This window comes from Thermobia domestica, chromosome 7 (genome assembly GCF_964235325.1).
Source record: "Thermobia domestica chromosome 7, izTheDome1.hap1.1, whole genome shotgun sequence".
Classification (NCBI taxonomy): Eukaryota; Metazoa; Arthropoda; class Insecta; order Zygentoma; family Lepismatidae; genus Thermobia; species Thermobia domestica.
In genome coordinates, this window is record NC_137460.1 from 290,782,567 (window position 1) to 290,798,220 (window position 15,654).

At 34.7% G+C, this 15,654-nt stretch overlaps 1 protein-coding gene across 13 annotated transcripts in view; it reads right to left on the reverse strand.

The window, feature by feature from the left end:
• Nucleotides 1-15,420, reverse strand: part of LOC145691033 (uncharacterized) — a 104,633-nt gene extending 89,213 nt beyond the window's left edge. For 5 of the 13 annotated variants that reach the window (XM_081766618.1, XM_081766619.1, XM_081766621.1 and 2 more), the window contains exons 1-3: nucleotides 15,188-15,338; nucleotides 3,950-4,218; nucleotides 1,805-2,078 (exon numbers count right to left, since the gene is read on the reverse strand). In XM_081766618.1, the coding sequence (XP_081622744.1) occupies nucleotides 1,805-1,977 (173 nt within the window). In that variant the 5' untranslated portion in view covers nucleotides 1,978-2,078; nucleotides 3,950-4,218; nucleotides 15,188-15,338. The other 8 variants (XM_081766612.1, XM_081766615.1, XM_081766616.1 and 5 more) reach the window with 8 other exon arrangements.
• Nucleotides 15,421-15,654: the final 234 nt, after the last annotated feature.

Genomic DNA, 15,654 nt, shown 5'->3' on the forward strand with positions numbered 1-15,654 from the left:
GTTTGATTGGAGTTTAGTTTCCCTTAAAATATCAAAGCTGTATTAATTATGGACTTAAATATAATGTGGAAGTCCAAACCTCATCAGGTACCGACGAGGATTGAATTTGGTTCTCACGGGCCAAAGCCGTGGATGTTAACCTTGCCACGAGGAAGATTACTCTAAGGTTCAAGCATTGCTTTGGAGAAAGCAGTTTTCTAATATCACAATTTGCAAATCCACCCTACAATAGATCTTAAGATGATAAATTACATCTTCTCTGGCCCACCCAGCTCTTGATCTCGCCAATATTGAATATCTGTAGATAGGTCTGCAGTTCAGACTTCGGAGCAGGTATCTTCCTTGATCCTTGATGACATCTGGAAGCTATGTATGATATTTTTCTTTTATTCCACAAGTACTAAGAGTCATCCTCCGGGCTAAAGGTAGCAGTGATATATTACTCAGGTACTTATATATCTATTAATGTTTTAATTACTTTCACATGTATGTCTATGTGGTTTTGTCGGAAGTTAGGAGCATTGAATTGACAATCAAATGAAAAAAATATACGAAATGGAAAAACGTGTTTTAAATTAAATCACAAATAAGCCAATTAAAACAACTTGAATAATCAGCACGAGTTGCGAAGTTCCTAAAATGCGTGTGAAGTGTAGATCTACAGTGTTGATACAACGGAAAGAATAAGCAGAAAGAAATGACATGCTCAAAGCAACGAAAAAACGTACACTAACATTATGAAGGGTTAGAAAGACAAAAATGAAGATTTGAAAAATGAAACGAAATCTTCTAGTTTCACGTCGGACGATTATACCGAATAGGCTAAACGAGACGACGATGAGAAACAGACGAAATGATGGAATGAAGAAAGTGGGAGAAAATGGGACAACCCCGAGGAAACCCATACACACGTTGTTTGCCCACCACAAAGTTCACTTGCCGTGAGCTGGGATCTTACCAGGGACCCCATACACCAGAGGTGAACGCTATACTACTGAGGAACCGCGACCCCAAAATTGCAGATTCGACTGCAAGGTACAAAATATTACTGTTGTGAAAATATATATATTAATTATATTCAGATATTAAGAAATAAAGTAAACAGGAACACGAAAAATTATTTCGATTGTATGCTCTCAGATCAAGAAAGAAGCTGACAGAAGCAGGTGGAGGAAACTCGAGATAGTATAACATTAATATGTACTCAATTGGTTAGGTATAACGAATAGTTATTATGTAGTGTTGTTCATGAAATTTTAATTGAAGTCTAGAGCTGCGTGTTGGCTATGTGGACAGACCCACGTTGGTAGAGACCCGAGTTCGAATTCCAGCGGAAGTTCATATGGTGGTAAGTTTCACAATGGCTGTATGTCCACGTCTCATATCGCCTCACTGCTGAATGAGACACTAAACTGAAATTACATCAAAAACATATGATCATATATGTATGTATGTGTTTGCCAGATTAATTTGATATTTTAAATGGCTTGAAATCTTCAGTAAACTTCTTTAGAAACAGAGGATGAGAATAAATTGATCTTGTTTTCCACACTAAACGCAAATGTTTTTACGAAACTACAGAAAATTTCTGACAATAATTTTTACGTTAAAAATAATTCTCTTTTTTCCGTTAGAAGATTTATAAGAATCATTATCGGGAAATACATAGCGACCAAGATGTAGGTGTATTGATCACTATTCCTTTTCAAATATATGCCGATATAGATTCAAGAAAACGTCGCAGATTTATATTGTAACAGGAATGAAGAAATCTAAGAAATGAATATTATACTTAGGAACTTACCCTTCTAGGCCATAGTCAGTGCCAATATTAACTTCGAATTTTATTCGGTTGCATGGCAAATTTTCTGAAGATACGCATTCTTCATCTTTCACGTTGATATCACAGGTACCATTTGTCAGACTACTTCTGTTAACTGGGTTTGGATCTATTAGAAGAGCTAGCTTCGATTCCATGTTTCAAACTGGAATCGAATTATTTTCTAACTCTCAACTACTGATAATAAAGAAATCACATATTTTGTTTCCTTCTTGAAAATGTATCCAGAAAACAATACCTAAATAAAGAGAGAAACAGCCAAACTGACATAAATTTACAATTTCAACAGTATTCGCTTAACTAAGACATAATTACAAGCAGTTAAAGTAAATTCCATGACAATACCCAAGATATTCACTTCTTTGCATAAAAAACAACTTTATACGACGTGAGAGGTAAAATGAACTATAAACACCGAAATTACTTTACACAAGAATTTCAAACTTTGAGGTGAGATTCATTTAAATAATAATTAGAATCAATTTAAGATTTTAAATTAAATATGATATGGTTGATTTAATACCGAGATCTTAATTAGTTTCAAGTTCATCCCGCTAGTGGTATCTTCCAACTAAGTAATACATACGAGACCATTAGAGGACATAATCAGAAAGTTTGATCTAATTCAACAAACATACTGTTTCCCAGACCAGAAATTTCAATGTTTGAGATATCAAGCTACTATAAACTACATTATATCTACTATAAACTGCATTGGAAACCATTTAAGTAGTGTTTCTTTAAACAAATTTCGAAATACAAATACCTCTTCAAAAAATTTAAAATCTCAATCCCTTCTGACTATTTCTGTTTCTTACAAATGCATCATGTGAAGGTCATAATGTTTGACATTAAAATACTTTCAATGTGCTTTGTCATGACTGTCTTATCTGTGTTTTACTGTTACAAAATCTTATATAATGTTGTTATTTATCGAAACTCTGTATAGTATAGCGTTCTTAATATGCAGCATTTACTAATACCTGTGGTATTGTAAATTTATGTCTTACATATTAATTTGAAATATCTAGTAACCTAGCAGCCCCGGTGGCACATTGGTAGTGTTCACCTCTGGTGCAGGGGCCCTAGGTTCGATCCCTGTTTACGTGAATTTTGGTGGACAAACACCGTGCACGTGGGTTTTCTGGGGAATCTCCTATTTCTTTCCACTTTCTTCATTCTACAATTTCATTCATTTCTCATCATTAACGTCTGCTTTAGTCTAGTCGGCATAAGCGTGGAACGTAAAACTCCAAAATTTCACTTCATTTTTTTTAACCTAATAACCTGGCGTAGTATCATCCATACAAATAATACTTTTTGTTTAGTAGTCAACATTTTTAATCTAGTTGTTCCACAGGGTATATTAAACGATGTCCTTGTGGAGATATTTCCATGATACGTGTATTTTGTTATACTATTTTTTTTAAATGAAAGCTCATCAAATAAAATTTATCATCTGATATATAACCGGTGAAGAACATGGTGTTAGAAGATGTTCGAATGTTGTTTGTGTGTGCAAATCTGCTATTTTTAAAATACATCACAAGAATCATATCTTTATCTACAAGGCAAGGTCGACGCAACAGAAATATTCTGTGACTAGATATCCTAGAATGTGGCCACTAAGAGGAGTCAAGAGTCCGAGCAAATGATCTCCTTAAGTGTTTGTTTATCTGACAGTCTAAGTTGACAGGATGCGAAGCAGAAAAATGCTATACCTTAAATGTCCCACGATACATTGTTAAATGTCTACAGAGAATTTGAGAAATTCGGACTGGCAAATATTGATTTTCAGTCCAAATATAGCCGCGGTGCTCCCATTTTAGCCACACTTAATGCTGAATTGTTGGAGATTGGTCGATAATCCTGAGCTGTCTATGTAGGATTACACTTATCTCTGCACGGCCAAGAATGACTTCATTGTTATGGGGTGTCAATCGCAAGATGAAAAGACGGAACCGAACGTATATGCAAACATGTTATACCGAAAACAGAATGCATCTGTTTACTAGCTGTGTAAAAGACATTCTGGTACGGGAAAGGTAATACGTTTAACTTGCTCTGGTCTACTCTTTACGAAACGGGGTATATCTGACACGTACTTACCATATCCATGTTGATGTTAATTTTTCCTCCAACGTTAACTGGAAACTTTGTTCAAAGATGCTTTCACAACTGGAGATCGTGATCCCATTTGCTATTGGTCGTGTCTATTAAAATTCATTCCTTTCGCCAGCTTTCTCTATTCTATTTGCTCATTTCCATTTCCTTACGACTCTTTTAGACTTTGGTTCTAGTGTTACAGCTTTTTTCCATTATGTATATATCATTTGAGGAGTCACTTTCGCTTTGATAACCAGGAAAACTTATGTTACCTATATAAAATATATATAGAAATTAACGCAACACAAATTAAATAATAATAATAATAATAATAATAATAATAATAATTTCCAATAAATTTGTCGAAGTAAAGGTTTCTAAGAAAGAAACAACAGGATTATAACTCATTCAGAATGAGTTTCGGAATTTTCTGAGGAATGGTAATCTAAAAATAGACCGTGATAATGTATACATGCTGTCCATTACTGTACCTTATTTGAAATCGTATATTTCACTGCCAGTCTTCTTAAATTAATATTTAAAAAAATATATATGCACATATCAAGATATGTTTCATTCAAAATTCATATAAGTTTAATCTTTTGAAATAATATAGCCACGAATTGAAAAAAAAAATTAAAAAGACCAGCCACTTATTCAAGAAATTAGCCTCCAGTTTATGTGAAATCTTCATTCTCTACATTTCGGATATTTATTTGTTACAGATTAATGTTCTTCTGAAAATAATGTGTTTTCAACTATAGTTCGCGTTAGCCCAGCTGGCGGATGGCTTAACCAACGAGGACGTCCTTTGATGTTGCTAAAACTCTGGTGAGAAATCCAGCTTCAAGCGGGAGCAAGTTGCATGTAGTAACAAGGATACGCGTCTTACTAGCAGCATCCAATATGTAATAACAAAGATATTTTCGAGATGAGATGTATTTGTTTGATATAGATGAGTTTTGTTTAACTCAATGAGATATATCAATGGTATACGATTCATCTTAGAACACTACTTTCTCGTCACAGGCAAATAATGTTATAAAACTTATATACTTTTATTTATATTCTTTTGCTTTAAGATACAACACGCACGTTACACTGAAATATCTAAAAAAAAAAAAAAAAAAAAAAAAGTAACAAAACAGATAAACGCAGAGTGCATTACAGCGTATCAACAAAAACACGCTTTACGTAAAGAAATACTTCATTATATACCTACAAGACCGACAAAATATCGACAAGTTCTTGAAATTTTAATCTTGAACCGAGAAACAGCCTATGCAGAGAAGAAATACCTCATTATACGTGTCGTAATTACTATTTCGTATATACTCCAATACTCATTTTCCGATGCTCTAAAAGTATTATTGTACAGTTTATTATTTCATTAGGTACCATATACTTATCCACTTGGAAGTGAACGCAGACTGGTGGTACTTGTTTTTTGACGACGTGAAAACTAGTACTTGAAATACAAAAATTCTGGTGACTCTCGAATTATTGTGTTGAAATTCTATACAATAAAAATATGTTGATTTTTTTTAGTATTTTCCTCCTATAAACATGTTCCTTACATATGTCTATTTATTTCCTTGTAAGTTTAAAGAATAAACAGGATTTACTAATAAAATTTTCACCTTATAGTATTACCAAACTAGATGAAAAAAAAATATCCTATTTTAGGAATCCATACATGAATTCTTGGTTTATATCGTTCATCATTAGGAATACACACTTTATTCAATATGTTATAAATCATTTCTTGTAGGTTGAGTAGCACACGTGGGACCAGATTCATTTTACGTGGAGTAACTGTAGTTGATATAGATACAGTGTACGGATTACAAACAACAGTGCAGGAACCACAACTAACTCTATGCAAGATATTCACTAAAAAGAACAAACTGTATTTACCTCAACGCAAATGCAAAAAGTATCTTATGGGTTCGAGTAAACTGTGATACAATAATTACACATAATATGATAGCAAGTAACAGGATATAATCTAAAAATTTCTAATGAACATCGGATTACACACATATTATCAATCTCTACGGCAAAATTTGGGCATTAACCAGGGTAATAACAAACCAGAACGTCTTAGGGAATGATTTAAAATAAGAAAAAGAAAACAAAACGTTATTTACACCATATATTTTTAAAACTTTTTCGTAAAAAAAAAAAAAAAAAAAAAAAGATTTACTTACGTCCTTATTATTCTGATAATTAGTAAGAAAAACTTCAGTACAGAACCTGAAAGCTTCCCTTCGAGCTAACTAAGAGTAGATTCAGTACTTGACATGCACTGGTATAAGTGCTGGACACCCATGTCAAGTACTAGTTCCATACAGTTGTTTTACATTCTGATGCAAATTTTAATGTTTAATGTTGTTAAAACATGTATGAAGCGGCAAACGTTAATTTTATTATAAGAACGGTTGGAATTAGTACTTGACATGGGAGTGTCAACCTCTGAAATTAAAGCAGAATTGATGTCAGCCTTCCAATAACTTAATTTTCTGTTGAAAGTTCTCGAATTGATTTTGTTACTCACCAGAAAAACATAGAAAATCATAAATAAAAATGATGTAGCAAAGCAAACATAAATTTGCATGCTACAAATAGAGGGTATTTACCTTCTTAACGAAATCGGTAACAAAACTGTAGCAGATAACGTATCCTCACAACGGCGTGAAGGGTTTATAATGTCACTCCTTTACATAATACAAGTCTGTGAAGCAGTGTTAGATAATATTCGATGAAACTTAAACCTACAATTTGGTTCCAATTTTTGGTTTGTTTGACGTCAACGAAATTTACTATTTCAATTTTTCTTGCAAAGTGCAAACTACTGAACCCCTGTCAGCTACCTGTGCATTTTCCTTACTCACATTTTCCCGCATAAATATAAGAAAAACAGGGTCCATGACATTTGGGCGCGGCTGTTTAGGCACAAAACCTTTCATCCGAATAGGTTTACCTACCTACATACGTTATGATGTATTTCATAACTGGAGGCCGAACGTGTAAAGCCCTTAAATAAAAAAATAGACACGGAAAATTTTGAAAAAGTTTCGCGAGTATCTGATCTCCGTACTACGCGGCTGTTTCAAAAAGATTTTTTCTAATAAAAGACATATGCAACAAAGATATGTATTTTGTGTAAAAAGAAAAAAAAACGTACGTTTTTCGTTAAGTTTTACTTATTTTAAAGTTGTGACTATATATTCATACTGCGTTCTGTACTTGATTTTTTGAGTTAGACCATTATTAAATTCATTATAAAATGTGTACAATACTCTATACAGTTTCATTTCTTTAATAAATTTTAAAATGCATGATAAAAAACATAAGTACTGTTTAAGTACTGGCGTGTACCAAGAGTTCAGAAGAAACGAATTAGAACTAGTTTTGGAATAGAAATGGTGATTTTAATGCTACGCGTGGTTCAGGAAGTACTATGTATGTATTTATTGAATGCTTTTTGTTATTTGATGTATCCATTAGGCCGGATAGTTGACGCTGTAATTCATTAATAAAATGTTACTTCAGATTTCATAAAAGTAGGTACTTATACGCACTAACTATACATTGAAATAGGAAGAATAGACCAAATAAAATTTGACACCCCACAACAAATTTCTATCATTTATAATATATTTAACGTAATGAAACGATACGTTTGAGTGGCTTACAAAGAGCAGTAAATGAAATGAAATCTGTATGACAGTACGGCAGAGTTCTCAATGACCAGTTAAGAACGAATAACTACGCCGATGCAGTTTGTCGTGAACTGCTTTTGCGCCCAAATGGCCGCACCCAAACGTCCTGCTCCGGAAGAACAGCAGTATGGCAGAATGCAAATGCATATTTACAGTGAAAACAACTACGAACGTAATATTACAAATAAGCAAATACACCAAAGGGGATAATTTTGAAACTTGGGGGATCAGGTAAAAAAAAAAAAAAAAAAAAGCCGTGTTAACAGGAGAAGTGAGTTGACGTGAGGTAAGGGTAATTACTAAGCACTAACCTAACTAACCTAACCCATCCTAGCCTAGCGTAGCCTAAACCATCAAATGCACAAAAAATATGAGAAGTACGAATTTTAAGTAAAGCATTCTGGTCCACCAGACCCAGAGATCCTTACCTAACCTAACCTAAACCATAAAAGATATAGATAAAAATATAGCAAAAAGTTACAAATTTTAAGCAAAAAGTTCTGGTCCCCAATTCCACAAATATGCTCAACCAAAATAATCTAATCACTGAATCAAAGAATTAATTGACATGAACGAAATGACTAAATTAAATGCATATTTCCACTGAGATACCAGTAAAACACTGACGTTCAGTCCCTCAGCGCAACAAAATGCTGGAAAAGTAGTTTATGTGAATTAAAATCGACTAAAATACTGATAAAGCAAAAAAGTTGAGTAAGGTCATCACCGGATTACTATATTATGACCTCAAATCTTTGCGCCGTACTATATAGCACTAGGTAATAACTACTTAGTAGAAAAACAGTCTTAAGGTAATATGTCTCATTTTTGCTTAAAACTGCTATTCTTGTTGTCATCTCTATTGTAATCAGGAATATTAGATTTGTGTCTAAATGATGCGTGCGACGGAACACAACGTTTTTATTTCATTTTGTGTCGAAATGGTGTTTTGCTTTTCAAGTTAAAGCTCACCACATTTTGCAAAATTTATAAGTAAAATTTAACGCTCTACATGGTGGGACATGTTTATAAGGAAAAATATCTGCAAGAGGCAGAGTCAAAAACTAATCCAGTTGCGTTTTGCAACTATAAGTGTGGGTTTACAAGTATGAAATCATTAAAAGTGCCTTACGACGATCAAAATTAGTAAGTATAAAGGTAATCAAGAACGTTCTATCACTTTATCTGGAGTTCTGTGTTCAATTGACCGTCAGCTGTATGTGAATGGATAAAGGCAAAGTTCACTTGTTGCTGTGGGTATATCCAACATACTACTTGGTTGTGGCAGTTCAGTTACACCGTGAACTAGCCTAAGGAGAGAGTAAACATGGGACTTCCATGACGTCTATGCTATACAAGATGAAACTGGGGTCAAACGCCGCTGCAGCTGGGCGGATGAATGCAGGCCTTTGGTGAGGGTGTCAAGATTACATGGACAGTGCAGCGCTGGTTTAACAAGTTTAAGGCCGGTGACAAGAGTTTCACAGAAGCAGCAAGTGCTGGAAGACTTAACATATGTACGAAATGAAGATCTTCAGGTAGCAATTGAGCGGAACAGTGTGCAGACATGTAAGGAAATGAAACTTATAACCGCCACCAGGTTATAGAAGTATTCTTTGTGGACGCTCTGTATATTTCGTAAGGACAGTGACTATTTTTTCGATCTATACTTTATTCTGCGACGCATATATGTTCTTTCTTCGGTGGGAATTGCTTCTTTCTCACACAACTGGACAAAGATGTCTTTCCTCATTTTTTCATATATATATTTAAAACATTGCTTTTTGGTGAGAATATTTGTCAGCGACGAACCTTCTCAGTGTTTCTCCCGACTTATTATTATGCACAGTATATATACTGCAATTATTTGGAAGTAAATTAAGTGCTTTCTTTAATCGCTTATGGAAATATTGCAGTAGTTTAGAGACATACTGGCTGACCAGATGTTCAAGTGACCAAAGTGACAATAGTCACGTTCGTTTGGCAGTTCCTTATCTGTACTTTCTCACGCCCGAGTTACCGCAGTGTCCCGTGCATTGTGAGCAGTAAACTAAACTTGACAAATTATTTTCCGTATTCTGTTTGCATGTGCAAACAGGTGATTTAATTGAGTGGTTTTTAGAATGAACTGCCAACACTCTTCAGTAGACCATTGCAACCCGTACCTTGAGCTTTGGTGCTCAGGGAGTTTGACTCCGGTATTGTGTGCACGAACCACGCACGTTGCGTCGGGAATTAAGTATGATTTTGTGTTAAGGGGCACAAGCTATTAGCCGGTGAAGGACGTTTTCTTACGGCTAGCCCCCAACAAGTGAAGTCCCAGGTCCGCAGACCTTGTGCGTACATGTCAGTTATATACGCGCCCTCCAACATCATCACTTTACTTTGGAGGCTCTGTATCTTGATTTGCTGAAGACTCATCTTTACGCTTCAGGATTGTTTGGCGCAGCAATTGGATTTTTACTGGGATTATCCTGGCAACTTTTCCCCAGTGCTAATCCCCCAATTGTGTCAATGGTGTGAGAGAAGCATTCGTAGTGAAATTTCATATATAATCTCAAAAAGGGCTACATTGCATTAAAGGGGCAAAGTGTGATTTTAGTAATGAAGATTATTCTGCATATCATGTGTTGTGTTGTGTTCATTTCTCTTCGTTATTTTTTTATACAATAGCATTCTAGTAAATAAGTATAGTGTTATTAATCCAGTGTGTTTTCGTTGTTTGTGTGAGTGATGTTTACGTGCATTATGGTCTGGATGACCGTCTGATCGTCCGTGAGGTTTTCGAGACGAGACACCCGAACCTCACGGTGCCTAATGCTCGTCTCATCATTGAGTCCGACGAGCGATTTGGAAGCAATTTGTAACCCTTCTTGGAGAGGTACTTCATCGTCCTATCGGGGACGCGGCAGAAGTCCTAAAACGCACAAGACCTAAACGGCATTAGACCTAAAATGCACAAGTCCTAAAAATTATTTCGCGGCACAAGTCCTAAATGGCAGAAGTCCTAAAAATCTCTTGTGGCGCTACCATCGCGTCCGTAAGAAGAATACTGTCAACCTGTTAGTCAATGTTTTAGATATACTGTTACAAATTACAGAACCTTAGTTCTTACAAGTTATTTGTACAAATACATTTTCTATCATTCTGAAATAATAAATAAATAAATAAATGAAGCCTATTGTCCTTTCTTGCTCTTTCCATGATATATTTCTATGTTGACAAAATTTTAACTTCCTGCCAAATTTGATTCCCAGATCTTTCATAATGTCTTTTTTCCTCTATTTCCACACCATTGACCTCATATTAGTAACATCATATTGTGTATTAGTTATGTACGTCATAAATTTTGTTTTCCTTGTGTTGTTTTGAAATAAATTATTTTTACATACATATTTCTTGTACAGAAGTCTTTCTGTAACAAATATTTGTCATACTCGTAATTAACTACTCTTACTCGTTATCATTATTAATGATAATTGTAGCGTTACTAACATAGTTGTTACCGTTGGAATTAAATACGTTCATATTGGTATTGTGCAACTACTTACTACTGATTTGCTTTATCGAATATTTAAATCTGTAGTTTGTAGCAGGGTGGCCATAGAAGTTAATGGCTTATAGCCCATACTGCGTCACTGAAATTTTAAAGGATCTTTGATCACGCATCTAACTTAAACAATCCTTCCTTATTTTTTTTTACATATTTTCTGAGTAAGTAATGGGGAATTCGAACATTAAAAAAGTGCTCCCTTTGCTCTTTCTCTTTTATGTGTTCAATTTTCATTTTTTTTTTTAACAGGAAAGCTTATATGCCAAGTTTCATTTTACTAGCTTCAGAAACTTGCGAGATACACAACCTTTAAAAAAATCTTGCCCCACCCTTTTTACGATACTTATTTCCAAAAATTCTTTCTTATGTCCTGCTTTCATAAGAAAATTATATTTTATAATTAAAATTTAACGACTCTACTTGTAGTAGTATGCCCAAAAAATCACTCATGTTTACTCTTTTATATAAGAGTACAGAAGATAAATACAGTCAAACAAATGAACTTCCATGAACAGTTTCCGATTTCTTATAACTAACTTATTCATACATTTCCCGCAAGCTGTGGTTTTAAACTTACGCTCTGTCAAGGTTCAGGTTTCAAAAAGGAACTAACTGGAAATATAAAAATATTATGTATTTATGTACAGGTGTAATATGTATAAATTTATTGTCTTATTGAAGCTTTCGTAATCTGGAAATAAACTTTTGATTTGCTTTTAATATATAAAAAGCCTGCTCCCCTAGAAAAATTTGCAGGCCACACCCCTAAATGACTATGTAGTAATTTCTGCAAAAATGGCACAGGACCTAAAATTTAGGTCTAGTGCCTATATTTTTAGGACTTGTGCCGTTTAGGACTTATGAATGTCACCCACTGTATTGCATCATAAATGTTTTTTGTTCAATTTTAAATTTACTGCGTTCTTTATGTATACAGTTGGTATTGAATGTTCACTAGTGAAATGTCTAGTGAGCTTTTGTCCTAATTAAGTAAACTTTGGTGGATTTTTGTCCTACTCTTAATAAAATACGCTCCGCATAGTATATATTGCAATTTTGAATGTTTGCTTGGTGTCAGAAGTCTGGTAAAATATGCTTTTTAAAAATCTTTTATTTTTTATTTAGTTATTTATTTTTGTTTTAGGAATTTGTCTTGGGATTCTCGTATCTCCATTCGAAAGAAACTAATTTCTTAACTAATTATGTAATTAGTTCTTAGAATGAAATAGGTTGTATTATGTAACTCGTGTATAAGTGCAGAACAGATAGTGATAATAATAATCTTAGTAGTACAAATATAGCTGTTTCTGTTGGAATTAGCTACGTTCGTAACATTATTGCCAACTAATTGCTGCATCGTCCCAATTTCGTGTGGTGGTGGCGAATTTCAGAAGCAAGCGAATGAAAAAGGCAGAATTCCTAAACGGCACTAGTCCTAAAAGGCAGAAGTTCTAAACGCCAGAAGTCCTAAAAATCATATCGCGGCAGAAGTCCTAAAAAAAAAAACTATTGCCTACATTTTTAGGACTTCTGGATGTCACCCGTCCTATCCAGGTAAGTTCAAGTATCAGGAAAATACTTATTGGTAGAACCAGAAACAGATGTCCTGAACCACGAACAGCGACACGAACACGGAGTGGTTACAAATAAATGGCAGCCCCACCAGTGACCCGACACCCGGGTGGTTATAAATAAATGTCCGCCCGAACGGAGCCCTCGAACACGGAGTGGTTTCAAACTACAATTCAGTATGAGTACCTGGTAGCACCTTTATCAACTTGGGAAGCACTACAAGTTGAGCCAATGGATCCCACATGATGTAAATGGGCGCCAGAAGGCAACGCCAAGAGACATTTCTGCTTCTTTGCTGTCTCCTCTGAGGAAGGAGCCATTTCTCGACAGGGTGTTGACATGTGATGTGATGAGAAGTGGGTCCTGTGCGAAGCTCCACGGCGCCGTAATCATTAGTTGGCATCCCATGAACCAGTTCCAGAACTGCCGAAACCAGTAATGCACCAGGAAGTCCTCCTGTGTGTCTGGTGGACTGCTCGCGCTGGGAAGATTCCCATAAATGGGAATTTACGTACAATCACAAAAAAAATTGCATTCTATTACTACATTATCATTTCAAAGTTAAATTTGTTTTTCTATCACAGTATATTATTACTGTTGTCCCCAGAGGAGACTTTAAAATGAAATCAATAGTCTGAACGATGTTATTTTATTAATATTTTTATTATATTTAGAGAGTACCGGTACGTATAAAAGGATATTTATTTACAATATGTTCTATGAAAGTAAATATGTTTCAAAAATGGTATAGTAAATCCACATACTTTTAAACCGCTAAACAGGTTACATTTACATGTAAGTGTTTTTTCTGAATTTAACTCTACTATTGTTATTATAAACATATTAAATTTTTGGCATTTATTCCGAAGTTGGGCGTCCGCTTTCGCCACGTTTTTTCGCTGTCATCTCGTTAACACATTTTCTGCAATTTGTTATTAGGTTCATTAATCCGTGCTCTTCACAAACTTTTAAAAGATTTTGCTCGTTATCAACGTATTGCTTCACAAATGTTCAGAATGTTACTTCATTGCCCTTGTACATTCGCCATGTTGATAGCATAAATGCTCGTTACTTTCCCACAATGCAACTGTTTATTTAGCTTGCGCCAAATAGATCCCTCCGCTCGCGGTATAGTCCCATGTTTATAACCGCTTATATATAACAAACAAACAGATTTTTCGAGACCCTTATATATTATCAAGCACACAAACGATCAAAGTATCCATATCTTTCCTGTAAATTTTAAAAAAATTGCTGGAAATGGACGCCCAACTTTGGAACTTAACCCAAATTTTAAATGTTATAAATAAATTAGGTTGTTTAACTGCCAGAAGACACATATCCCACCATTCTGTCAACATTTGTGCATAAATATGTATGTTCAAAATATTTGCAAGATACTTTCCTATCTTCATAATTTTACGTGTTAACATTGCCACACACACCTTTCTTCCTACCCATTTCATGCGTTAATTCACATGTAAAATTAGTCCGAGTACCTCTTCAGAAATTCGAGTCAGAAAAAGGAGACAGACCGACGTCTATTACTAACGGTGCTTCAGGATTTATTAATAGTACTTCATCTCTATTTCTACATAATTCTACATTGCTTTACAAAATGGTTCCCTTTCATCATTTGCAAATTAGTACTTTGCTACTTTTGGCTATTGCTTAGCTTTAGGGGCCAAATTTTGCACCTACTTTTTTGCGATATTCTATTCCGATCCGGTTGTTTTATGGTTTTATACGTCAAATTATGTTACCAACATTAAATTCAAACAGCATTGCCGTGCGAGCGTTAGCGAGTGACTAATTAGACGTAGGAATTTATAGGGCAGGGAAAAAAAAAACCTCGGAATATTCCCATTTTTAAAATTCCTTCCCAACCGGGAATATTCCCACTGCCCATCACTATTTAGTGGACAGATAGAATAGGATGGTTTGGATTTGCACTGTATTTTCATGCCATATGTCCGGATTCTGTATTTACACGCAATTCACATAAAAACTGTTAATTCTTTAACAATTATTCAAGTCGCTTCATTAAACTCATCGATTCGGTGAAAAGGCGTAGTGGGATATCTTGAAACAAGATTTTCAAATATGACTACCAGCTATCCTTATTTAAACTGCTCCATCAACCATAAATTCTCCGTAACTACATATCTTCTTTAAAGAGATGTGAACTTTGAGAATATCGTATAGCTCCTAATGAGTAGCACAGAATAACATTAAATGAAACATTTTAATTCCCACTTATAAAGATGAAGATAAGCCACTACGCCCCTATGTTGTCCAGCGTGCATCTTTGAGGGACAATACGAAGGAAATAAGTGAAAGAAATTTAATTTTTAACAAGTACTTCGAGTTGTGCGCCTGAACTTGACGTACCACTGGAGCATTAAAACTTTTCGGAACACGCATCTTGTTTTATATGTTGCAGACAAAAAACAAAAATAAATAAATAACGGCAAACAGGTTCTGAACCTGATCAACAGAAAAACTGTCAACAACATCGGAATTATCTGATGACTTTCTGATGACTTACCAGGGAAAATAAGACAAATGTCTATCTCTCTCTCTCTGTCTCTCTGTTTTTATTGTTTGATGCTCCAGGCAGATGTCCAGTGAGCATCTCAAATGGAAATAAGCGGATCTAATTACTTTCAGAAATGATTTCAACATTGGATCTAGCACAACACTATCTATAACGAAGGTATTATACACCAAAAACAGTGCTGTGAACAAAGAGGTACTTCGTTTCTTTTACACTGTTGACCACAATATATAACGTAATTATTCACAATATAATATTGTAGAACCTAGCAGGTGACGAAGAACGAAATTCTTTCCTTTAA